Genomic DNA, 27,529 nt, shown 5'->3' on the forward strand with positions numbered 1-27,529 from the left:
TACACACACACAATCCCTTCTCTTCTATACCCTACTGTGGTTTCTCATTAGAAATTTCTCAGCATTCTTTCACATTCCTTCTCCTCAAATAATCGGAGCATATTCTCACAACGCTTCTCTAAGTTATTGGTTCCTTCTGGTTCATCCCTTGTGGTGGTAGGTACTGGTTCCCAACCTTGCCCTTTTAAAACCATCAGTCTGATTCCCTCAGTAGTCTTTGTCTCCAATCTGATCATTTTGGCAAGGGCATTTTGTACCATATTTGTGATCAACTTGATCATACATGGGAGGCATACAGGAATCAATATAATCCCACTAATAGCTACAAGCAGAAATCACAAGGCCTGTTTCCAACAACTTCCTCCAAACCAGGACCACCAAGATGTATGAAAAGGTGACTGCCACATCTGTACAGGGATATTGACTACAGCCCCGTTATTGTCAATTCTCATACAACAGTTGGATAAGTTGAGCTTCCCACATACCCCTCCTTCTTCAGCTAAAAGATAGTCTAGGGGTGGCTAGGTGGCTCAGTGAGTAAAGCGCCGGCCCCGGAATCAGGAGGACCCGAGTTCGGTTCTGGCCTCAGACACTTAACACCCACACAAAAAAACTAGCTGTGTAACCTTGGGCAAGTTACTTAACCCCAACTGCCCTCCAAAAGGCAAAATAAAAAAAGTCTAATACCTTTGAAGTTTCCTCACTTTTCTTAATTCTAATTTCCATCCTTGCATTGACAACATACAAGGGAGCAGTCCCCTTTATGAGTGCAGATACAGGGATTCAAAAGAAAACAATAACAAATAATTGTCCCTTCCAAAGTCCACAAGTCTCTTTTCACACTGTTGTCTGGTAGGGGTATACCATCTGACAGAAGTCCTTGCTTGGGGTCATCCATCTTCAGTTCTGCATCCCGGCCTCTCTTCCACCTTCTTTCATTCATTTACCTACAAAAGGAACCTTGGAACCAATCTAAATGACCACTCCAGAACGCTTATCATTCTTACAAAATTAAATTTGGAGTCTTGGTCAATTGTCGTGATCACACATTAAAATCAGTTTGTTTTATATTTTGCATTAATCCATTATTAATTCCTCCACCAGGAGGATGGGATTTCACATTAAGGAATTCACATTAAGCTCACAATTCAAACAATTAAAATTTTTACCAAGTACAAAAACTATCCTCCTTTTAACACTGATTAATTATGAGAAAGCTGAGACAAGTGTGATACTAACTAAATAACAGAATAATATTCCCACAAACCCTTGATCTATTTGTCCTTATACTATTACAAAGAACTAAAGGACCTTGATTTATACAGGAATACCTATACTAAATCCTAAGCCGAATAGCTTTATCTTATAGTAACTTGAGATGTCCCAGAATCAACTATTAATAGATTTGTTGTTGTGTTTTCAAAACTTTTGATTATTGAAACTTGCCACCAAGAATAGGGACAAAACTGTAATGAGGAAACCATTTTCCCCAACTTCAGAATGTCAATTCTAGGCAAAATGTATACCAGGCTTCAATCTGCATTGATCCAAGCTCAGAGTCTGCCAGGTGTCACTGGGAGGGTTGAGTCAAGAGAATCCTACCTCAACTCATGCAGAACAGTTGTTCTCCCGACCTTCCATATCCATAGTTCACGGGCCTTCCATACCTGTACCTCGTAGGGTTTGGCATCATGGATCAGTAGCTCAGATAGCTTGGATAGTCTTTCTTAATATCCATACCTGGATTTAGACTCAGAGGAATAATCAGTTAACAGTCCCATCAAATCTTAAATAACAAGCTCCAGCAATCAGTTTAAGATATGATTATAATCTCACATTGGTTAAGGAACATCTCTAAAGTGAGCCTCAAATAACCTGTATTCATTTTTATATTTATTCTTGTTCATAAAAATCAAGTCTCCCATCAGAATTATAAATTATTGCTCTAATAGATTTGCATCTACTTCCCAAGGTTCCCTATCTTCCTGGGATTATGCTTAATCTGAACTCACACTGTAATCCCTATTTCTAACCAGATTTTCATTTATCTTCTCAACCCTCTGATCTTTATTACTAACTGTTCTGTACTAGAATCCTAGAGTAAATAGACAAGTTAATGTCTACCGTAATTGATTATGTATCTAGTTATTCTAAAAAATACCCTGGAAATATGTCCTTAAAACAATAAAATTTCATAATATGCCTTGTGCCTAACTTTCCATTGAATTGCCATAACGATGAAAAATAGGGACCTGATAAGACAAAACATCCACATGCACTATAGTCCCCAAACCTTTTTACCTTAACATCAATTTACTCTCATTGAGTTGCAATATACCACAAAGATTTACCAGTACTCACATACATAAGGGATTCCCTTTAACATCTTTCCTTTCACAATTTTTGAACTCATCCTGGTAAAGCCAATTGTTAGAGATTCTTTTTACTCTTTTGTACATAGACTTTCTGCTTCTCAGCAAGTCAAGTTTATTGTTTAGGAGCTTCATAACTAAAACAAGCTCCCTTCCCAGGCTGAATGACCTTGCCTAATAGAGATAATTTCTAGGGGCTTTGGCAGTTTTACAACATCATACAACATCATGCAGGAGGACTGTTCTGAATGAGCAGAACTAATCAAAAGTTTTCATCCAGTCTCTCCCCCTTTCCACATACAGTAATCAATTAACAATTTTAGGTTTTCAAATTAAAACAATAGCCAAAGAACTTAGTTAACAATCTTACAAGTTTAAACAATCTTAACTGAAACTTCCTTTTAAACAAAGACAGACTTGGAAGCTTATGATTTCCCAAATTACAATACTCCAAGACTTTAAGAGAAACTGCTTCCCATACAATGTAGATAATACAGCTGTTTACCAGTAACAATATCATAAACAATTATTATGTTCTTAAATTTGAAATAATCAGTTGCATTCTGATACACAAAACTTTCCTCTTTTAGGTGAGGCAGGAAATAGTTAAATGTTCATCTCCCTGCCTCTTTGATCTCATCTGAGGGGAGAAGATTCCTTCCCTTTCAAAGTTCAAAAAATTTCCAAGTTCAAAAAAAAACAAATGAATTACCAATCTGATGACCTTAAAACTCCAATTTTTGAAGTTACACAGAACTAAAGTTTTCTTGGTACCACACAACCAATCAACTTACACTAGAAAGCAATTACATTCTGGAATCTCACATAGATGGTGAATGTGGTGATCCATAAACCAAGTGCAGAGGCTTTTCTCTTCTCCCCACAGTTGCAGAGCCTGGTTGTGGACCAGGGGGTTTGAAAGGAGAGAGGGTCATCTGCATACCTAGAGGTTTGGGCTTCAGGGTACCCAGGGGCCCAGGGCTGTAGCCAGTGGGGCCCTTGATATAGCTGCTATGCCTCCCTCCCCTTTTTTTCAAGTGGGGGAGGGTAACTCAGATTCCCTACTATTCTTTAGCACTCTCTTTTCCTTAATCTGATCTGGTGGGAGAGGCTTTAACAAAATCTACTCAAATGTTTTTAGCTGTTCTAACTTTTACTCCCATAAATTTCACTTATGTGTCCACTCCTTAGAAACTTCTTTGAAAGTGAGAGCTTTGAATCTGCCAGTCGAGTGAGTAGGACCCTGGTGTCCCCTTCTGTACTGGACAGCTCAAAGCTTCACCTCTGAGGTGTCTCTTTCACAGATCTATGTATTTTCCTAATTTGCCTCAGTGCCAAATACGTTAGTATTGAATTAGGAGTGACATTCTTCAAAAATGACCAGAATGTATTCAGTTGCCTTTCAGTTGCATTCTGATACACAAAACTTTCCTCTTTTAGGTGAGGAAGGAAATAGTTAAATGTTCTTCTGCCTGCCTCTGATCTGAGGGGAGAAGATTCCCTCCTTCTCCTCACTCCACTTGGCCAAGGTGAAATGAAGAGGAGGAGATTTTCAAACTTTGAAAAAAAATCTTAAAACTTCTGTTCACACTTTTCAATAGCAAATAACTTATGCCTATCTTAACTTCCTACCCATGTTCCTTCCTTTGCTACATGCTTAAACCTTCTTGCTTTTCCTACTGTGTACTCATCCTTCTGTTGGACTTTGATTAAAGTCCCTTTAAAACCACACATACCTTATTTCTTTCTAATTCTGACCTGATACTTCTCCTACACTCTTAGACCTGCATTTACCATCATGCAACCTAAACAAGTATTTTTTTTTTAATCCACCTGATGGAAGAGGGAGGGGGAGACAAAGAGAAAGCTGCATTCCAATAACACGCAGAGGCTGTTAGTTACACAGACACTTTACACAGAAACACAAAGAACGAATATACAAGCCAGTTTCACTTGATCATTTTTTTTATCCTTCCCTTTATATTTCATCCCAATTCTATAACCTATCTCCCAAGGGACTATTAGCCGGCACTTCTTGACATTGCTCCTGATTTGGGGGTTTGGCCTGCGTTTTCTCCATAATTTGACGAGGACCGCCCTTAGACTCCTCTATATTCCAAATTATCTCGACAGGGGTCACCCGATAGCTTTCTGAGAGAGTCCTTTCCCCTGGGGTCATTTGCAGTCTGTTTCACCACACAATTTATGTGAGAGGCTCTTCCCCTAGGGTCTCCCTCGACCCAGCCAATTAACTCCCAGTATCTCGAGTGCTTGCCTTCGGGCCACACATGTGTAGGTTCTCCTGACTGGGAGCTCAATCAGTCCAACATCTGCACACAGAGCTTTGGATCCGTCACTTTCACTTTCTCCTTCACTGAGTCTCTCCACTTCGGGCACTTTGCTCAGCAGAGAGAAGAAACACCATCCTGCTCCAGAGACCACAGGAACAAAGTGTCCCACAGGCTACCTCCAAATGGGGTGGTGGTTGTTCCCCGCCGAGTCACGTGATCTGGGACATGAGCCCTCAAAACTATGTGGGGTACAGAGACCCTAACCCAAATTGACTACTCGGAGACCTCTCAAAGTGAAGGTAGAAAGTTTTATTAGAATCTCATGAGAAGCAGGCGGTCCAGTCACTGGAAAATAAATCCAGGGAGATGAGGCCACTGTACAGAAGCCAAAGCTGGGTTATATAGCCGAAAACCTCACGTATCTTTTAAATTGATTGGCTGTTCTGTTAACATTCCTATTTTTGGCAGGTGGGATGACAAGGGGATTTCCCGAGTTTCGTTTTTTCCCCAAGGTCACCTAACTAAGGCCTAAGGCTTCACATATTTTATGAGATAGTCTCTGAGAAACCACATTACTTGCCCTCCCCCCCCACACACACACACACAAGGCCTTACCATTCTCGAAGTCACATAGGCTTAAGTTGTTATCTTCAGCTCCTCACTCTCACCCCAAATATCTGGTCTATTGCCAAGTCTTGTCACTTGTTCCTTCACAACATCTCTTCATGTACATCCTCTTTGCTATACTCAGTAGCTACCACCCTTGTGTAGACCCTGATCATCACACACTTGAACTATTGCAGTAGTGTTCCATCTGGTCTTCCTGTCTCAAATCTCTACCCACTCTAGTGTTATCTTCCACTAATTTGCCAAAATGATCTTAAACGTGCAGACCTGATTAGGTCACTCTTTTATTTAATAAATTCCAAAATCTTCTTTAAAACCTTTTACAACCTGGCCCCTTTCACCTGGCTCCTTCTAGTCCTCTGAACCCTACCTTAACACTTTATTCTTCTTAATACTTTATTCTCCTCCACATATCTAAGGACCAGCACTATTGGCCTTCTTGCTGTTCTCACATTCTATCTCTTGATAGAGGTAGCCTTTTCAGTGACTGTCCCGCATGCCTGGAATCCTCTCTTCTTGTGTCTGACTCTTGACTTCCCTGACGTCTTTCAAGATTCAACTCAAATCCCACTTTCTGCAAGAGTCTTTTCCCAATACCTCCAAATCTTAAGTTCTTCCCTCTAAGATTACCTCCCATTTACCCTGTATATACATATGTTATGTATGTATATATGTATGTATACACATTGTATACCCCATTCAAGTGTGAGTTCCTTGGTAGCAGGGACCCTATTTTTCCCTTTGTATTCCTGGTGCTTAGCCCAGTTCTTGGCACATGGTTAAGCATTTAACAGATGAATAACTTAAACAGTATTTTTTAAAATTTGATTTTAGAAGAATCTTGGTTTACATTTTTTAAAAATTGTTAGGATGTCACAGTGTTAGAGCGGAGGATAAATATTTAAACTCCACTCCTAAAACAGTTGATTTCTTTGCCCTTTAATTTTTTTTTACCAAACACCTTATTTGTTTTAACTTAAAGGTAATCTTGTTCCTTTTCTATATGTCATTATCGCTATTGGAGCTAGATTACTGTAACCTAAACCATTTTGCAAAGGTGCAATAAATATTTTTACTCTGTTCATTTTATCTTTGTTAGAAATCACTTAACTCTATTTTTTCCCCTTCATAAAACTTTTATTTCACTTACATCAACTTAAGTCACATGTTCTTCACAGTTATACTTGAATTATTCGTGAAAATTTCATAAGACATTAAACTCCATTGTCTCAAGTTATTTCCTTGTTAACTATTTTCTTGTCACATGCATGGTTTGACAAATAGAAAAAAAATTTACAGAAAGCAAAAAACCTAAGATAAGTTAAATATCTGAGGTTTTTTATTTTACTGCCATGCTTTCTTATACAGTTGACTTTATGAATATCAAGCAGTTCATTTTGACTGAATCTCTACTTGTACATTTGTTCTTTGGTAAGGTAAACCATTTAAATACAAATGAGTAGCAAAATATGCAAAAATAATGAAAACAAACAGATAATTTTAACAAATAATGGAATGGAAACTTTCCGCCCATCTTCAGTGTAAATTTATTGGTTTAAAACTTTGTCTCAAGAAACACTTTTGTAATTGCAGTCACAAAGGTGAACATGTTGGTATGACATGTAATATGGGACATTTACTTCTACCACAACTACGAGTGCTCCAGCCGTAAAATACCCACAGTAGCTAAACCTGTGACTGGAACTAAATATCCCTCTCTCCCCACCACCCCCACCCCCTTCCCCAATTGCAGGCCAATTTATAGGCAGTTTTCTTTGTTTAGACATGGAAACTGTTTTAACACTGGCCTTGTGAAATCACAGCATACCAAAAGTGCTATGCCATGCATGTAAACCATGTATAAAAATTCAATATCTCCATATTGGCCATCTCAGATGAAAATGTTATATTGACATAACAATGTTAACTGGCTCTACTCTTCTAATATTAAACATAAAAACCACAAAGGAAATACTATATATCCAAATAGAAGTAACATAATCATAAACAAAAACTATTTGTGGGACAGCATGGATGACCAATAGTCTCCTGTGTAAATTTAGAATGAGACTGATAAAAATTGGAAGACTGGTGAATTCTCCTTCCTCTTCCTGCTTCATCTTCGGCATCTATTGTCTAGAATGTCAAGTTGTCTCTCAGAACTTGCATTATTAACGTGCTAATTTGTTATGATTCTTCACTTAAATATATCAAGTTTAGCAATGACTTCATCAGAAACTATCTTTACAAGGGAACAAGTTTTCTCCAGGGAGTTCAGTATCTCATAATAGAACACAGAAAAGTTCAGGGCCATCTCCTTTTTTGCTGATTTCTAATGCTTCTTGTTATAATTGATCCATTTGTCCTTTCTTGCAATCACCAGTAGCAACTTCGTGCAAATAACAGCACTAGAATCCTTTTGTTTTCAGATAGACAATTTTATTTTTTTCTTCTGAATAATTAGTAACCAAGAACTTTTTCAAGAGAGACAAGTCTTCACTGCAGATATCTCTCAATTCATTTTCTCCCTATTCTTGGGCCATCTACTATTTTTTCTCAGCACGTTCCATCTTTTTGCTCAATACTTGAAACAGTTCTCCAAAATAAATGCTGGGTATTTTTTGTAAGCAACAAAGAGATTATTCCCCTCTTCATTGGATCATTCATTTCCTTGCTCATAGACTTCATGCAAGTTGCCATGTCATTATATTGCTCAGCAAATTTGACCTTATCTGTTACTGAATATTCTGTACGTGAAATAAGGGATTCACCAGTCTCTGGGTAGAGACAGTAGCAGCAGCAGAGCTGACTCTTAGTCTCCCCCATATCTCTCAGTTCACGGCTCCAGCCACCAAAAACCATTTAATGCTCGTTAGCATCTTTTGAGATCCTTCCTAAGCTATAAGTTCTCATATAGATGCTTTCTTTACTTTGCCATGTTAGGATGAATAATATCGCATTAAAAATTTAGACTTTGACATGCCCCAGCAATTATTATTTTTCTTTCTCTATCCAGATGCAGAGCTTACAAGGTGGCACAGAAGCCATTGCCCTTTTGGATCAGTTAGAAGCAGATTATTATGATCTGCAACTTCAGTTGTATGAAGTGCAGTTTGAGATCTTGAAGTGTGAGGAGTTGCTGCTAACAGCTCAACTTGAAAGCATCAAGAGACTTGTATCAGGTATATATAGTAGACATTTTCTGCTACAATTATACATAGGCCTGTTAAACTGTAAGTATTGGCGGGAAATTTAAATGGAAGCAACAGCTGCATTTCTCTTAAAGGATAAGAAAATTCTAACAAAAATACTCTTTTCAAAAGAACTTCTTCCAGAGGTGTAATGAGTGGCTTTTTTGGCTTTTAGTATCTTTGCATCTTTTTTGGAAGTTTAATTTGGGTCATCAAAAATAAAATGAAGAAAAGTTTAAAAAAAAAATTTGAATCCAGTAATATGGATTCTTTAGAAAGTATGTCCTTGATAAAATCCTTTTATTTGTGATTAAATATTTTCCCTTCATGGTTCTAAGCAGGTATTCTTTAAGTAATGTGCAGCAATATTAAGCATACAAGAATAGAAAATAGAAGCTTATTTATTGAATGTGTATGTAGTCTCTAGTTTGTACTGCATTTGTTCTAATTGCATCAGATTTTATCACTTGAAAATTTTGAATATTTGAAACATTTTTTAAATTCGTAAGAAAGACTAGAAGGAAGGTCAGTAGGAAATACAGATAAGCAAGACAGCTTTTAAATTATTGTGCACATGAAATATAACGTACATGAAAAGAAAAACCAGTCGTGCATAATAAAACATAATTCTTTTAGTCTGTATATGGAAATACTCATCGTATTTGGTGTTTTTAAGTTCAGTTGTTTGTTGTTGTTTTTTTTAAGATCTTTAATATAAAAGATTTGTACCGATCCACTTTGGAGAAATGGAAAAAGGAAGTGCTGGAAATATAAGCATATGCCCTACAATTCCTTAAAGTTGGAGTCTGGTAACTCTTAGTAGGAGTAGCAACCTGTCTGGTTGCTTATTTTGTGAGAATTCATAGGAGAAGAGGCATGAGGTTCACAAGCATAATGTACTGTTGTTTGTTTATGAAGATGATGCTACTGACCCAGCACATGGATTTTTCCAGTACCTTGTTCCCTTTGGGGCCAATAAATGCATATACTTACAAAATGATTATTAGGAATTAGTATTACATAAGTGTGTCCGTGCAGAGGTAATTGACCTAGTTGGGGATCAGAAAGCCTGTCACTTTGACTGTTGGCACAATGTTTAAACCCAAGTCACATAAAAATTCACAGATTTGGAGTATTTTCCCATTTTCTATTTTGCTTCTCACTTCTATCACCGGTTTCTCTTCTGTGCTTCCAGTTCTTCTTCCGCTGTTACCTTCCTCATTTGAAGAGTTCAGAGCAGGGTGCTTTTATGCCTTAATTACTGCTGCACCAAGCCCATTCTCTTCCTAGTTAAATTAACTAAATAGGTTTCCTGGGTCCAATCTAGATGATGTGGTTAAGCCATCTCAGACCTCTCAGCTGAAAACTTAATTGTTTCTGGACAATCAGATTCAGTAGTTTAAAGGTTCCCCTTAGAAGCCAGCGATTAGTTGTTTTTATAGGTTTTCATTTTTGTTCCTTCACTAGCTTTAGCTTAAAGGATAAATGGTATGGTGCTCATTAAGACAAAAGCAATTTGTGTTTTTTATAGCCCTAACTTTTATACTACTACATTGTGGTCCAAGTGGTCTGTTGTTGAAAGCTATCAAGCAGTTTCAGCACATACAGATCTGGTTAAAGTAGTGAGCACACAACAATAATATTGAGCAGTAGCTTTTCATTTTGGTTATCAGAAAATATTTATTGAACACCTTCTGCAGTACACTATACTAATCATGAGGAGTTTAACACTATGTCCCTGTCTTCAAGGAGCTTGCTATAGTGGAGAGACAGGGTATATGTAGGAAAAGTTTAATAATTTGAGATGTATGTGCTAGGTATTAAAATGACATCATTAGGCTTAAGTAGATTTCTAAGATTTTTTATCAGTGAATGAGGTTTGGTCCCAAGCCCGCCATTTTTTTATTTTTAACATTGAATAGAATGAATGAAAAAGCATTATCAGTCACAATATGCCAATTACTGTGGAGATACAAATACAAAGGCAAAGGTAGTCTCTACTCTCATGGAATTTACATTCTAATGGCGGAAATCACACAGATTGGAGAATGGTAACCTAAAAGGGTAACTTTGGTTCTGGGAGAGGATAGTGTGGTACATGGAGATACTGGGGAATAAACTGACACATTCCTTTTAGGAGTAATTGCCAAAGCTGATTATATCATAATTCCAGTACTGACTGGCTTGGTAAGGCTGTGTCCAGGACCACCTGATATAGTGAACTAAATAAAATAATCATCAATATGGAGAGCAACACCCAAGGACATGGTTTCTGGTGTAGTACTTTTGTCCAGGAATTCAGTGATAGGATATAGAATACACAATTATTAAGTGTTCAAATGAAACCAAGATGAAGGTAAGGATGAACCCCTAAAAGAGGAGTACAAATTCAAAAGTCAAGTTGGACTAATCAAAACTTAAATAGCATTTTGTTGAGGGACAAGAAATGCAGAATGACAATGCCTAAAGTTAGGCAGAGTTAGGTAGACACATAAACAATCAAATAAGAGGCTATCAATTTCAAATACGCTAACAAGGTGTCATCTACATAGTATATGTCAGAAAGCAAGCTCTGTATTATTGGTATGCCTAAAAAGAAATACAACATAAAGAAATAAAAACAGTCTTGTTATACTCAGCACTTGTCAGACATTACATTACTGTGTAATGATCTGAAGATCTTAGATTCTTCAAAGAACCTTAACTTCAATTAGAAAATACCTATGCAAAAAAAAAAAAGCCTATGCAAAACAAAGGTTTTTCATCTAGGTTCTGTGAACTTTGAAAAAAAAATTGATAACTGTTATCTCAGTATGCATTTAGAAGTATTATTTTGAGGCTTCATCCTATTGTCATATAGGATCCATGACACAAAAAGGCTAAGAACTCCTGAATTAGAAAGTTGTGAGAATTTAGGTCATTCAGCTTGGGATTTTCAGAATTTGAAACATACTTAAATAAGCAAAAGAAATTAACTTAAACTTCAGCAGTGGACTGTGGGATTATGAATTATGTAATTAGATAAAATTGTGAGTTGTGGAATTAGATAAAAAAGTAAAAAAAAAGCTTAAGGGAATTCAACCATACTGATTTTGTCTTAACTGCTTTAACTTAAGTTTAGGCCAACTAGAAAGATGAGCTAGATGACTTTGACGTTCTTTGTGCTGAATAAGAATAAAGAACAATGAGGAAAAGCCCTGGTTGAGTTAATGAAGAGTCTGAACTATGGATTTTATAGTTTTATTATTTCTAAGTAAAACCCACAAAATAACAAAATAACCCACAAAATAACCGTTGATAAAATGTTACTACCTGGAGGCCTTACTATAATGGCTAATAATGGCTCTGTTGTAATTAGGACATTACATACATGGCATGAGGGAATGTTTTAAATGTTTGATCATCTTTACTCTTCTGAATCTTAACATGGGTTAATATGTTAATTAATTTACTTAACCACATCTCTCTTTTTCCCTCTAGGCAGAGTAAATGTAAACCTTGACCTAACTCATATCAAAGTTTCCACAGATGTAGAATTAATGAGGATCCAAATTAATGTCTTTTTCCCCCATTTTATTGGCTTTTCATAACAGAAAAGAGAGATGAAGTAGTATATTATGACACTTACGAAAGTATGGAGGCAATGCTTGAAAAGGAAGAAATGGCAGCATCTCTACATCTACAGAGGGAAGAGCTGCAGAAACTTCAACAGAAAGCTCGGCAATTGGAAGCAAGGCGTGGGCGCGTTTCAGCCAAGAAAGCCTACCTCAGAAACAAAAAGGTTTCATGTTTAAAATTTTCCTCAAATATCTAATACAATTTTAAATTCCCCTTTTAGTTATTTTTTCCATAGCCACACACTGAAAATTCTAATCGATTTGTAAAAAGTTCTAAAAGATTGAATTCCTGAAGCTAAGTTGAGTTATCTCCTTTTATTACTTAGCTTGAAAGAATGAACAGATTTAGTTCTCCTTTATAGACTTTCTATCCCCAAAGGGAAAAAAGAAAAATGACAATGATTTCATGCTTACCAACAGACTTTGCTTAAATTTGAATCAGTTAAATGGCATGTGCTTATTAGTCTGTCACAGACTAGCTTAAATATTCTTAAGAATATTCTTCTGAACTCTTTTTTCTTCTACCCAGCTCAGTCTTGCTTGTTGATCTTAATTCCATAGTCTGATTTGTGAATTCACTTGACTTTTTAAAAGGAAGTGAATCTTAATTTTATTTTGACTTTCACCGACAATTATAAATATTATCATAAGATATGAAAAATTATTATAAATGAGAATATATTTATATAATTTGTTATTTACCTATTCTTAACCCTACTCTAAGAGATAACACTATAGCTTTCTTTACATTGTTTATATGTATGTTGCTATTATTGTTTTTCTCAATTTGTAGCTTTTATGATCTTTAAGTTCTCTTCCTTCTATCACTTCGTGCAAGCCTTATCACATTGGAAAATGAATTTTTATGCACCTTTCATTTCTCTTCTTTTTATCTTATGTTGTGATAGTACTTGAATTGAAATACATGAAAACTGAACAATTTTTTTTGTTTTGCAAAGTAAAGATGTAGTTGGGTTTTATTTTAATGTTGTGTGATATTAACAAATATTTTGTGGAATTTGAAACAGCTGCAAGGAAAATGACTAAATATGAATGGAAACCAACACTGACATGAACTAGTATTTGCTTGTTCTTTACCAGTTAGCTCACCTGATATGCCTACATGACCTTTGATAAGTCATCTAACCTTCCCTATGAAATGAAAGGGCTTGATTAGATGACTTCTGGGGTCCTTTCCGTCTCTTAAATACCATGATCCTATAAAAGAAATAGATTTATAAGAACTCCTGGATATAGAAAATTACTTTTTTCTTGATTCTGTTCTTCTAAATTGTCTTTCTGGCTTCTCTAAACGCAATATAATATTAGCAGTCATTTTTAACCTATTATGGCTCTCTCGAGCCTAAAACAAACTAGAGCATATGATCTCCTTTTTGTCATATGTTCTAAAAATTATTGATTTTATTTCATCCAGCAGTTATTTAGCACCTCATCTTTGTTTGATAGGTACTAAACATAGACAAAACTGACAGTACATGCTCTTAAGGACTTTACATACCAAATCTTCTGAGCTCCTTGTGACTACCTCCTGGCTCTACCAGTAGTATTCTTTTCACAGCACATATCATCATACTTTGGTTCTTCCCCTTCTGCCCCCTCTCTCCCTCCCTACCCTCTTAACAAAATGGAGAATCAGAGGCAACTAGGTAGTGCAGTGAATAGAGTACTGGCCCTGGAGTCAGGAGGACCAGAGTTCAAATCTGGCCTCAGACACTTAACACTTACTAGCCATGTGACCTTGGGCAAGTCACTTAACCCCAATTGCCCTCCAAAAAGCAAAAAAAAAAAAAACCCAGAATCCCAAGCATTCTGAAGTACTTAATGAACCTGGGGTCAAGTTTAGTGAGTTCTTGGTAATTTATTCTCTAAATAAATTGGCTAAATTTATAAATAAATAAATTGGCTAAATTTGTTCACAAAAAAAGCAGTGCCTACTAGCACTGTGACTGACTTTCTTCAAAAAGTAGGTGCCACAGCATTTTTCATTTCATGCCATTTCAAAGACCCATAGCCTTTCCACTCTCCTTGGCTTAAAAAAAACATTCCATTATTGTGTCTACTGCAGGTAAGTATGAGTGCTATCTAGCTTATTAATATGCAAGTAAATATTGTTAGAATTTGGAAATGACTTTCGTATTATATGTGGAAAAAATAATTGGGTAAGGAAACATTTTAAATACTTTTGGTGAAAAAGATGTTTAAGCTACCTAAGACTGATTTCAGGTATTGTAAAAGCATCATTTTATATATAATCACAAATCATAGCTCTTTGCATTTGTGTAGTCCTGCTTGAATGTTTTTCTAATTATAAACTACCTGATCTGCTCAACTCTCTTATGAAGTAGGTAGAATATATATTTAAAAATTTTTTTTTCCAATGAAGGACTAGGCTATAAACAGATTAAGTAATTTTCTTAAAATCGTACTGCTAGTTAATGATACTTCCCTTAACCCCTGGGTACTTAGATCCCTTAAAGTAGGTCCCTATAGAATTCCCAGAACTTTTGCTAGAGTATACAAGCACCAATAACAGTTACCAAAAAATCAGCATGACCTACAAGGTCTTCTATTCTAAGAACTTCTGTCCTGCTTGAAAATAAAATTGACTTTATAATTATGCATAAACTGATTTTTTTTTGCCCTGGCTTTTGATCCTCACATGTCTAAATGTTAACTTATAATGGCTTCTAATTTTTAAATAAATGTAGATTGTCTTTTATCATAAAATAATATTGGCTTAATCAGATAGAGGAAAATTCACCCCTAAATGATTTAGTGATATTTTAGTAGTACCTTCAGGACATCTGTGATAAGGTGATGTTTATTAACCTAAGATTGTAGTCTTTTCATTATTCAGAACAGGTGGTGAATTATGTGCATATTACATGTATATTGGAAGTTATTTTTGCCTGATAGTGGTAAGAACTAGTGTTAAATAAGCCTAAAATCTAACCTTTTATAAAGATACAGCCCTTATTAATGATAAGGATTGCTAAAGGTAATCCTTGAGTATCATTAATAAGGGTTGTATTTCCAAGGATGCACAATTTTATGCTTTGTTTTTTGTGCCAAACTTGTATAGTTTTGCTAGTGAAAATTCCTGGTATGTGATAGATTTGGCTTTCATTCCTACTTCCCTGTTCATTTGGTTATTTGTATGTAGTGAGTTAGTATATAAACAACTTTTTAACAAATGAATTTAAGACCATCATTATCAAAAAGAAGCCTGTTTTGTCTTTGTTCTCTTTGCTGAATGTATTCCTTTTTATGATTCTTTCCTCATCCCTTTATCTAGCTGTCAAGCTCTTTTGCCTTTCTGCCACCTTCTTTTCCAGGTTTCTTACTTTCTGCTATTAGACATATGCTCGAAATCTCCTGTAATGATCTTCCACCAAAAAAAAAGCCAGCAGATCTATTAACACTAACATCCATTGGTAAAATATGCCAGAAAGTTAACTACTGCTTGGCAAGTAGGCTATGTTATCATTTCAGTGGCATTTATTTCTTAAGAATTTGGTTGAGTCAGCTGTTCTAAAGACTGTTAAAGAGAAATAAGTTAGAAGTGTTTACTTTAAGATACAGTATATCAATCCAGAGAGTAGATTTGTGACCTCTTTTGTTTACAAAGATAATATATAACAGATTTTGAGAGTGGCATAACACATAAAAGGAATAGAATTAGTTTTTCTTCTTGCATGCTTTAAATGGTTCACTCATCTAGGAAATAGGATTTTAAACAACTTGTCTTTAGTTTCTCTTTAAGTGCTTATAAGCAGACATATATGACTGGTGGAATTGTAAATATAGTTCTGAGTCAGATTTTGAGGGAGCATTTGTTTGGATCTTCACAAACCTCTTTTTTGATTCCTCATTGTGGCATGGAGGTGACTCTGGGTCCTTAGGGCGATACTAGAAGAGTACAAACACTGACAGGTTCTACCATGCTGGGAAGGTTTGAGGTTTAATGCCGGCTGTAGTTTGTGTCTGCTGTGCTCATGATGAGCATAAGCAAAAAGACTACCATAAGAAAATGGAATTAACAAGTATTTATTAAGCACCTACTTTGTGTCAGACATAGTAGTCTGGGCTAGGAAATGAGAACATAAAGGCAAAAATGAAAAGTCCTTGCCCTCAAAGAGCTTATGTTTTATCAGGAAAGACAAATATAATATTATAGAAGTATTAAACACAAATAATTTTGGGGGGAAAGGCCTCATATAGAAGGTGGCAGTTAAGCTGAGTCTAAGGAAATTGAATTCTAAGAAGTAAAGGTGAAGAGGAGGTACATTCCAGGCATGTTGGGCAGCCAGTGTGAAAGCATGAAAGTAGAGGGTAAAATGTCTTCCATGAAGAGCCTAATATTAGAAGACCAACTTGACTAAAGAGTAGAGTTTATGGAGGGGAGGAGGGGTGTTAAGTCTAATAATGCTGAAAAAGTAAGTGGGGGGTCAAGTTTTGAATTTTAAATAGAAGAGTTTATATTTAATCCTAATAGTGATAAAGACTCGATAGAATTTTAATGAAGTGAGACTTGCCAAGGGTGGATAGTTAGGGAGGGGGAGGGCTTAAGACAGGGAGACTAATTAGAAGGTGTTGCAGGATTTCAGGTGAGCAGTGATGAAAGCCTCAGAGTTCTGGCTTTAGGAGGTGCCTGTGAGATATCCAATATGAAATATACAGAAAGCAGTTGGTGATATGTGATATATTCTCAGGAGAAATATGAACTAATTCAACTGAATAGTGCCCTCCTCCCTTGATTCCCTCGCTCCCTTATCAAATCATATTGCCAGTTATTCCCAGCCATGCCTTAGCGTTTGAATTCTACCACCATTCATCACCTCGGTCCTACACACATGCTGCTGAACAAAGATGGAGAAAATCACACAACCATTCTTACTGGATCCACCACAAATTTATGTTACACAACTTCATCTGGGCCCTCACTAGGCAATCCTGCTATACTGTACTTCCCTTATCTATCTCACTCTCTACAGTAGCTCTTCCAAATCTCTCTATTCCTCTTCAGTCTCTCATAGATCCCCCTACCCCACTGTTTCAGTGAGAATTTGGAACAGTGTCCCTCCTCTACTCTTAACTATTGACCACCCTGACTTCTTTCCCAGCTAAAATCCCATCTTCTGTAGGAAGCCTTCCCTAACCCCTCTGTATTCTAGTGCCTTCCCTCTAAGAGTTTCCATTTCATGACATATATAGGTTATTTGGTATATATTTGTTGGCATATTGTCTCCTCCAGTAAATTATGAGCTCCTTGGGGGCAGAGACTGTCTTGCCTCCTTTTGTATCCCCAGTGCTTACTACAATGCCTGGCACATAATAAGTATTTAATGGATGTTGATTAATCAACCAGCAGTTGTCAGCAATTAACAATCCATTTGATTGATTGAATAGCAATATAGATTGAGAAACTAAATGAATCTTTCCTGATATTTAAAAAAAATCATTAAAATCAACCAACAAAGCATATAAGAAAAGTAGCATACGAAACAGTCTACACTTAGTACAAGGGAAGGAAGTTATTTCTTATCTCTTCTCCAGACTGTTACAGTTACACAATATTTTATTTTTATTTCATTTACATTATTATATTCATGAATGTTATTTTAGTTTATCCTTACTTTATTCTGTATCAGAACGTACGTATCTCCTTGTGTTTCTCTGAATTCCTCATAGTCTTTATTTCTTTTATCACAGTAAGAAATGTTGCAATAATATTTCATTACATTTATAGGCCATAGATTTTTCATCCCATGACCCAAAGAATACCCACTTTGTTTTCATTTCTTTGCCTACCACATGTTTTGGTATATATGGGTTCTTTCTTTTTGTCTTTGATTTCTTTGAGGTATATGCCTAATAATGGAATCTCTACATCAAAACATATAAACAGTTTAGTTACTTTTTTAAAAGCATAATTCTGTGGTTTACGTTAAGTCCTGCCTATGGCAAGTGATTTCCAGATGGGCCAGTTTCAGGCTTATCTGTCAAGTTCAGTAGTCCACCTTGCTGCGTAATAAATAACAAAATCCTGGCTCTTAAAAGAAAAAGAGGCTGTATGAAAAACACAGACCAAGATTGACAGGCTGTGGAAGACCCTCAAGAAGCAATACATACTTTTACTAGAGCTATCCCTGATCAAGAAAGAAACAGAAGGATTTTATTTTCTATAACTGTAAGATTTACCATTCCACATGAAATTAAATTCTTTAAAAAACCAGAACAGATTGGTAGGTGATGCAGTGAATCAACTGTTGGACTGGAATTAGTAAGATCTGAGTTCAAATCCTGCCTTCAGTACTTATCAGCTGTGTGACCCTGGGCAAGTCACATAATCTCTCAGCTCAGTTTCCTAATCTGTAAATTGAGGGTCATAATAGCACCTACCTCACAGGGTTGTTGTGGGTTTCAATGAACTCAATTTTGTCAAGTGCTTTGTGAACCTTAAAGCACTCTAAAAATGCTAGCTATTATTTCTTAAAATGTTGAGTGAATTGTTTTCCTTTTTTTCATAACATGAGAAAGAGAAAACTGAAGTAGCAAGAAACCCAAATAATTTTTTTTGACAGAATATTACCAGGTAAAGAATAAACACAAGAAATATCACCAACACTCCAGTCTGTATAACAGAAAGATTATAGGTGATAATCAATTTACTAAAGTAGTATATGATAGCCCACACAACCAAAACATGGAGAGATGGTCCTTGGAAATCGTTTTAGTAGATTTAGATCCAAATCAAGATGTGGAAGCACAGATTAAGGAAAATGGGATGCTCTTTGGATTTTTCCAAATTCAGTATACTTTTCAAGATAAGCAACATATTCCCAAAGTTTCTACTAATATACACCCAAGTAAGAAATGAAATTAATACTTTTGTATTTATCATATTATCTATATAAATATTTTTATTTATCCATCTCTCAAAAAAAGCATAATTCTAAATAGTTTTCCAGAGCAGATGATCACTTCGCAGCTCCACCAGTAGTGTGTTGTTGTGCCCGACTTCCCACAGACCCTCCGACACTGAGTATTTCCATCTTTTGTCCTCTTGCCCAGTTTGCTGGGTGTGAGGTGGCTCCTCAGATTAATTTTAATTTGCATTCTTTTATAGTGATTTGGAACAACTTGTTTTAACATACTCAACTAGACACAGATCCCTGTGGGCCACATATTGTTTTAGAAAACCACAAGTTAACATTATCTACATTGTATTATATTTTAACTTATTTCATTTCCCAATTATATTTTAATCTTATTCAGTTGCACTCAAGAATTTTGGGGACCCCCAATTTGTCACCTCTGGTATATGGATAAAGTGCTGAACTTGGATTTTGGAAGGCCTGAGTTCAAATTCTTCCTGAAGATTACTAGCTTTGTGACCCTGGGCACATCATTTCACCTCTGTTTAAACTAATAATAGCACCTACCTCACAAAATTGTTGTGAGGAGTGAATAAGAGGATATATGTAAAGTATTTTATAAATCTTAAAGTGCTATATAAATTTTATTATCCTCATCATTATTCCCCTTTGCATTACTTATTTATTGGGGAATGGTGCCTATCTAGAAGTGACACAATTTTAAAAATATTAAGGTATCAGTTTTTAAGATAAGTAAAATAGAAGACTGGAAAAATAATGCAAACTTTTGCCAAAATAAAATAGGCAAAAAGACATTAGCAACAATCAAACTACATGTCTACTCTTTTAGCTCTACAAAATCTTTGAGAATGATCTACACATATATCAAGGCAATCCTTGATGAACATAGGAAAAAGGGAACGTATAAACTTGCTAAAAACAATAAACATAACATTAATTAATTACATTAATTAAACAATTAAAAACAAATAACATAAAAATGCAAACCATATTCTATAGTAGACCATATCTTTATGGCCACACCATTGTCTGAAAGGTGCTGTAAACAAATATTTCATTGTGTTTATTGTTTATATAGCAAAATTATCCTCAAACAAGATATCTCCCTTGTGTATGTCACACTCATCTCAAGATAATCTGATAAACAATATATGATCCATTGATTATCAGTATCAAATCAGGCATGAAGAAAAGATGTACATACACCCATGTCTATTGTAGATTACAGAAAAAAGAGGTAGTCTAAATATGTAGCATGATCCTGCACATGCTTCCCATTATGAATTACATTGTGCTGATTGCATCGAGTATTAGAATATTGCAGAACCTCTTAAATGAGTTGCAGTCTATCAGTACCTGTGTCTTGAACAAATAGTCCAGATTGATGGTAAAGCTAACCCAGGCTTGAATAGGTAGAAGTGAACCAGCTGGCTTGCCCTTGTAAAATTGTGCAACAAACTCAGGCTTCTCTATAAAATTTTTTAAAACCCTTGCTTTAATGGCAGTATACTTCTGGCAAAGCTATATGGTTACAGATAAGGAAATACTCCATTCTACAGAAAGTCAAAACTGAGAGGCACCAGAAGAGCATTAGAAGAACTGGCCTGAGTGTATATTAGTAGGATATTACATATTACCAGTGATGAAGCACATGAAAGAAATGGCAGAAAGGGCATAGTCAAAGTAATGGCCTCTATGGTCCTTCCAGCTCTAAATCTACAATCCCACGTATGAGCTAAAAAGTAAATGGGCCAGTGAAGAGAACTGCCTCTGGTGCCCATGAAGTGTTAAAATATCTGTCATATCTATTAGATCCTCTCAAAAGGATTTATGAAAAGAAAATGGAAAATAATCACTGGGTATGTGAGCTGAGATGGGCTATAGTTTGCAGGGATTAAGGGAATGCCCACATCAGTGAGATAACTGATCTACTGAATTATTCAAGAAGTATGTGGCATTGTATCACACATAAACCCTCCCCTGGTCCTCAGCATGAGTGTAAATAGTCACATGGTGCATCATCTTTCAGCTTCTATTTATTTGCCAAATTTTCATAAAGCGTTATTATTTGTAGTGATAGTCACATTTATATGTAGCTCTATAGAGTATAGGAATATATTTTCCTCCCATATAACCCTGTGATGAGATGAAGAGTGCAGCCATTATGTATCCTTATTTTACAAATTAGGAAACAGACTTAGGAAGGTATGTAGCTTGTCCATGTCCATGGGATTAGTAAGTGGCATCAGCAAGACTCAAACCTGGAGCTTCTAGTTTCAAATCCGTTGTTTTTTCTTCTATTCCCCATTAATTTCGTGTTTTTTAAAAATATCCTAAAATATATATATAAAAGTATCCTAGTAATGATAAAATACAGTTTCTTCATTTTGGTTTTTAACTAAGTAGAGTAGAGAAGCCTTATGTATGCTGACGTAGAAATTGAACCTGATAGGAATTTTCCGTTCTCTTATATGCCTAGACTGTGGTAAATGAACGGAATGGGAAGATTTCAAGGTTAAAGTTAACTGCTGCAATAGGTATCAGTTGTTAAATTAGTTTGGTTTGTATTTATGCACATTTTGTTTTCTTATAGGAAATCTGTATTGCAAAGCACAGTGAAAAATTCCAGCAACGCCTTCGGAGTGAAGATGAATATAGGACACATCATTCAGTACAACTAGTGAGTTTGGGTACTTTGGTGTTTGGACATAGCCTATTTAATGGTTGAAGCTGCATATTCAAATTAATTCAATTTCTTGAAAACTTATTTTGGTAAAACATTTAATTTCTCCCCAACTTCCCCAACACACTTCTAATATTTTTCATACTTGGAGTGTGAGTGGGTGTTTTGATAATTCTCTTTTGGAGGCAGACCTGTGGTTTAATTAGTACTCATTTTACAGATGGAATGCAAATATACAGTTGCTCTGCTCCTAAATCATGTTAGTGGATTGCCTGGGACACTGAAAAGTAAAGAAACCTGACCCCAGGTCTTGCTGACTAAGGTCAGCTATATCCACTCCTTTATTGTCTCTACCCTTAAAAATAGCCCCCTTTCTAAATACGTAACTTTTCATTAATTCCATACTAGTGGCTTAACATACAAAGGGCAGAAATACTATAGTTCAAAGGATGAATGATAACCCTCTCTGTTAAATTCATTCCAAAATAGCAACCACCCACAAAACTTTTTATGGTTTCACCTTTTACCTAGAGGCTCTGAGAGAACAAAATGAAATGAATTTAGCATTCTGTTCATCATATCCCATTAAACTGCTCATCTCTGTGTTTGGGATTTTTTTTGGTAAGGTTTTTATCAGAGCCAGTAGTTCAAGTAGTTTGGAGTGTTGTTTTAGGGGTAACCCTTTATTTTCTCTTTTCTTCCTTATATTCTCTCCCTTGCCCCAGCCCTCCCCAAATCAGGTCATTTATGATTAAAATTCTGTAACTGATTTCAGGCTTTTGATTTAAGGTTTTGTCCCTTATTACAGTGAGTCTTATTAATATTTTATGCATCCCTGTAGCTAAGATGTCTTATGTGCTTGTCAGTCAATCAGGAAGCATTTATGAAACTTAAGTGCCAGGCACTGAATTAAGTACTGGGGATGCAAAGAAGGGGGAAAGTCCCTGCTTTCAAGAACTCGTAGTCTAATGGGGAGAAAGTAGTTGTGTACAAACAAACTATATACTAGACACATGAAGAGTAAGTACTTAATAGTGAAAATGTACTAGAGTTAAGAGGAATTGAGAAAAACTTCCTGTAGAAGAAGGGATTTTAGCTGAGATTTGAAGGAAGCCATTAGAGGCAGTAGGCAGAGATAAGGAGAGAGAGACATGGGGAACAGCCAGTGAAAGTGCTCGGAGCTGAGAAATGGAGGGTCTTGTACACAGAAGAGCAAGGAGGTCAATATCACTTGATCAAAGAGTACTTGGGGTTAGGGTGGGGGTTGTTACAAGGTATAAAAAGACTGGAAAGGTAGTAAGGGGGGAGGTGGCCTATATGAAGGGTATTGAATACCAAAGAATTTATTGAGTAGGAGGTAGACATGGTTAGACTTAATGCTTTAGAAAAATCATTTTGGTAGCTGGATGGAGAATGGACCAGAGTGGAGAGAGACTTGTGGTAGACCAGCCAGCAAGTTATTGCATTAGTCCAGGTGTGAAGTGATGAGGGCTTGCACCAGGGTGACAACAGCATCAAATGAGTGAGGGGGGGGCACATTCAAGAGATGTTGCAGAGGTGAAATCAACAGCTCTTGGCAACATATTGAATGTGAGGGGGTGAGAAGATAGGAGTATAGAATCTAATCTATGTTGCAAGCCTGGGAACTGGAGGGATGGCATTGCCCTCCACAGTGACAGGGAAGTTCAGAAGAGGGGGACATGTTGAGGCCGAAGTGTCTGCTGTACATCCAGTTCAAGAGGACTGAAAGGCAGTTGAGTATGAGATTGAAGGTAAATAGAAAGGTTAGAGCAGGATAGGTAGATCTGGGAATCATAGAATAGGTAGAATAGAAATGGTAGATAGAATAGAAATATATAGAAATGGTATAGAAGAATAGAATAGAAACAGTGTATAGAAATAGCATAGAAACGGTAATCAGATCCATAGGAAATAATGGGATCATTGACTGAAGTAACAGAGAGAGAATAGACCACAGGACAGAGCCCTGTGGGACACCCTTCATGGGTCTGCATGACTTGGATGAATATCTAGCAAAGGATTCTAAGAGGGAACAGTCACATAGGTAGGAGAAGGACCAGGAGAGAGTGGTGTCCTGAAAATCTAGAGATAAGAGATTCTCAAGGAAGAGTCTCAGTGTTGTCAGTGATCAGTATTGTCAAAGGCTGCAGAGAAGTCAAGAAGGATGAGATTGAGGAGAGACCATTGGATTTGGCAACTCAGAAATCATGAGTAACATTGGAGAAAGAGCTGTTTTGGTGGAGAAGAAGTAGAGGTGTCTGTTGTAAATGACCTTCTCAAGGTATTCAGCCACAAAGGGCAGAAGAGATAGAGGGTAGTAGGTGGTAGGGATGGAAGGATCAAGTAAGGGTTTTTTGAGGATGGGGAGACGTGGGTATGTTTGTACACAGAAGGGAATCAGCCAGTAGACAGGGAAAGATTGAAGAGAGTTGAGAGAGTAGGGATGACAAAAGTGGGGTAGGGGAGCAGTTGTGCAGATAGAGGGTTAAGTTTGGCAATGATTAGGTCCACCTCTGTGGGAGGTTAGTGAAGGAGATTGTGGCAGTAGGTATGAGTGATATGATAAGGAGAAGAGAGAACTCTTGGCCAGTGGCCTCAATTTTTTCTGTAAAATAGGAGGCGAGGCTGTCAGCTGAGAGAGTGAAGGGAGGAGGGGGAGCCATAAGAGGTTTGAGGAAGTAGCTGCTATGGAGAGTGGGATAATAAGTTGATAAAGGTAGATGGAGAGAAGAGGAAGTTCTCAGCAATTGGCCCTCACTCTGGTCTCTGGTAAAGAGGTAGCCCTTTTCCTTGCCAAGGCAAATCCCTACACCCCTATCCATAGGTCCTTGATTCCATGCCCTCCTGACTTCTCTAACACTACCACTACCACTCTTATCAACTCTTACCTTCAATCTTCCTATCTACTGGTTCCTTCCCTTCTGACTGCAGTCCTTCTCATGTTTCCCTTATCCATTAAAAAAACTTCACTTGATCTTACCATTCCTGCTAGTTAGTTGTCATTTCCCCTTAATGGTTAAATTCCTTGAGAATGCAACCCACAATCTGTGCCTGCACTCTTTCATTCTGTTCTAAACCATCTACAGTCTGGCTTTAGACTCTCATTTAACTAAAATCAACCTATAAAGTTGGCAGTGATCTCTTAATTGCCAGTTCAAATGAACTTCTCTTAGTTCTTTTCCTACTTAACCCTTTTTGTGGTAGACAACATCACCTCCTCCTATTCTCTCCAATATAGGTTTTTGCAACACTATATTTGATTGGTCTGACTATGTTACTTCCCTAGTCAGTAAGCACCAGGTGTTCCTGGTTATGTCCAGCATCAGATATGAAGTTCTCTGTCATTTAAAGCTCTCTGTAACCTGGCCCATTCCTACTTTGCCAGCTTTCTTATACTTTACTTTTTTTTTTTTTGCTTTTTTGCCCTTTTTGGAGGATAATTGGGGTTAAGTGACTTGCCCAAGGTCACACGGCTAGTTTTTGTGTTAAGTGTCTGAGGCCAGATTTGAACTCAGGTCCTCCTGACTCCAGGGCCGGTGCTCTATTCACTGCGCCACCTAGCCACCCCTATACTTTACTTTTTGATCAAGTGACACTGACCTATTTGCCCTTTCTCCTCACCTTGAGACCCTTCTCAAGGTCAGATCACCCTCAGTCTATTCTGTGTGTACTATATACCTAGATATTTAGATATTGTCCCTTTTATTAGAATGTACATTCTTTGAGGGTGGGGACAGTTTTTTACCTTTATTTGTATCCCCAGTGTTTAGCACATACTTGAAATTTAAGTGCTTGTTGGACTGACAGATTGTGAAAGAAGGATTTGATTCAAGGAGACTGTAGAGGAAGCCTGAGATCAGTGGTCCATAAATGGGATAACAAAGACAAACTCCGCTTTACAGATCTGCACAAATAATCTGAGTTGGGAGTATAGATTCTAAGTGAAATAAAAAATTTGGAGTAGCCTTAGGAAACGTAAAAATGTATATGGATAGTACATGTTTTTCCCTCAAAATTTTGACAAATTATGTTTTACTTAGAAAAGATATCATTTGATGCCTTTTATTTCATTGATTTCCAAATATACCTCTCCTTTCTCATCAAATGAACTTTCCCTTGTAGCAAAGATTTGACCTTGACCCATCAACCATGTCTTGACAGTAAATTAAACATTTTGTAACTAATCCTTTCTCCAGAAAAAATGGAGAGGAACATTTTCTCAGTTCTTCTCTGGGCCAACATTCAGTTTTATTTTATTGTTCTTCATATTTACATTATTGTCCATATTTTCCTAGTTTATGTATGCTTTGCATCAGTTCATAGACATCATCTTATTTTCTGAATTCTTCATATTCATTGTTTCTTATGGTAATCCATTATATTCACATACCAAAATTTTTATAGCTATTCCCATTTAATGGGCATGTTAATTGTCATAATTGTGGTTAATAATTTCTAATTTTTCAGAAGCATAAAACAAAATATCCAAGTACTATATAAAACAATGCCTTTGAGTACACAATTAAAAAAAACAATCTTCCTTATTTGCCTCTCTAAGAAGGACCTGTGAACCATCCTCCCATTTAGTTGTAATTTCCTTTTCTCTTATAGTTTAATTTGTAGTGAGCGTGCCATGATTGATACAGTTCCTTCAGCAGTGCTGCAGCTACTTGTTGATCACAAAACAAGGATCTCACATTTAGAACAGCTGCAATTAAGTTCATATTTCTATCTGGTATAATAACTGTGCTCATCCTATTGGCTCTGCTCCCTTTTTGGCATTGTTGCTCCAGAAGTAGGATGGGACCACACAGGACTCATGGTCGGTATATATTGGTTTTGTTTCATGAGTCACCATGGCCAAAATTCTTGTGGGTTGCTACTGCTGAAAAATTAAATCCTCAGCAAGGGGAAAGGGCTACACTTAATTTCAGTGGCTTTAATAAATATCCTTTATCTTTATTTTTAGGAGGTACTTTTATGAACTATATGATTTAAGAAAGCTACATTTGAAGACTTGTCTCCTAGAAACTCACATTTAAGGTCCTTCACAAGTTGCCTTTAACCAGTTTTTCAACCTTACTTCACTGTGTTCTCCTTCATTCATTATATATTCCAGGCAGTTCCCGTAATTTTCTGTCCTCTCCTACCTCCTTGTATTTGTTTTTGTCATTTCCCCGTGCCTGGCACAGACACTACATACCCAATCACTGCATATTAAAACTCTTCTCATCCTGCTTAGTCCAGTTTTGATGTCGACTTCTCCATGTAGCCATACCAGATTATCCCTCTTCTCCCACCCCCCAAGTAGTTAATGACCCCCTGACTCCTTGAATCTTTTATGCTTTTTTTTTTAACTTCTCACGTATAGTTACCATATTCCAACTGGTGTCAGAGATATTTATGAACGTTTTCCCTCTGTGTCTTCATCTCCAACTCCCCCCCCCCCATACTAGATCATCGATTCCAAGAAGACAAGGATGTGGTCATATTTCGTTTTTGTATCTCTAGCACCTAGCATAGTGGTTTACAAAGAGTGCATTTAGGAAATGTTTGTTGAATTGAATCTCCAGCCAAGTCCAGCAGCTCTCTTCAGCTTAATCTTTTTCATCTGGTAGTCTGGCTACAGAATCACCTATTTAACAGCTACCAAGGATAAATTATCCTACCTCTCAAGAAAGTGCCTGTGGTAACTGTTACATCTCATGAGTGATTTCTAGATTCTGTTTATGTAGTTATTTTCTAATATTTTTCACTGAGTCCTCAAGTAAGAACTAGAGAAACCCCATATCAACATTTGATGGTAT

At 36.6% G+C, this 27,529-nt stretch overlaps 1 protein-coding gene across 2 annotated transcripts in view; it reads left to right on the plus strand.

The window, feature by feature from the left end:
• The window catches only part of JMY (junction mediating and regulatory protein, p53 cofactor), a 113,797-nt gene that overhangs the window by 70,381 nt on the left and 15,887 nt on the right, over nucleotides 1-27,529 (plus strand). For both annotated transcript variants that reach the window (XM_069096316.1, XM_069096315.1), the window contains exons 5-7: nucleotides 8,307-8,472; nucleotides 12,075-12,262; nucleotides 21,612-21,698. In XM_069096316.1, coding sequence (XP_068952417.1) covers nucleotides 8,307-8,472; nucleotides 12,075-12,262; nucleotides 21,612-21,698 — 441 coding nt within the window. The remainder of the gene's footprint in view (nucleotides 1-8,306; nucleotides 8,473-12,074; nucleotides 12,263-21,611; nucleotides 21,699-27,529) is intronic.

The sequence above is a fragment of the Petaurus breviceps genome, unplaced genomic scaffold (genome assembly GCF_028583685.1).
Source record: "Petaurus breviceps papuanus isolate PSGF00001 unplaced genomic scaffold, PetGlider_PUasm1.0 229, whole genome shotgun sequence".
Classification (NCBI taxonomy): Eukaryota; Metazoa; Chordata; class Mammalia; order Diprotodontia; family Petauridae; genus Petaurus; species Petaurus breviceps.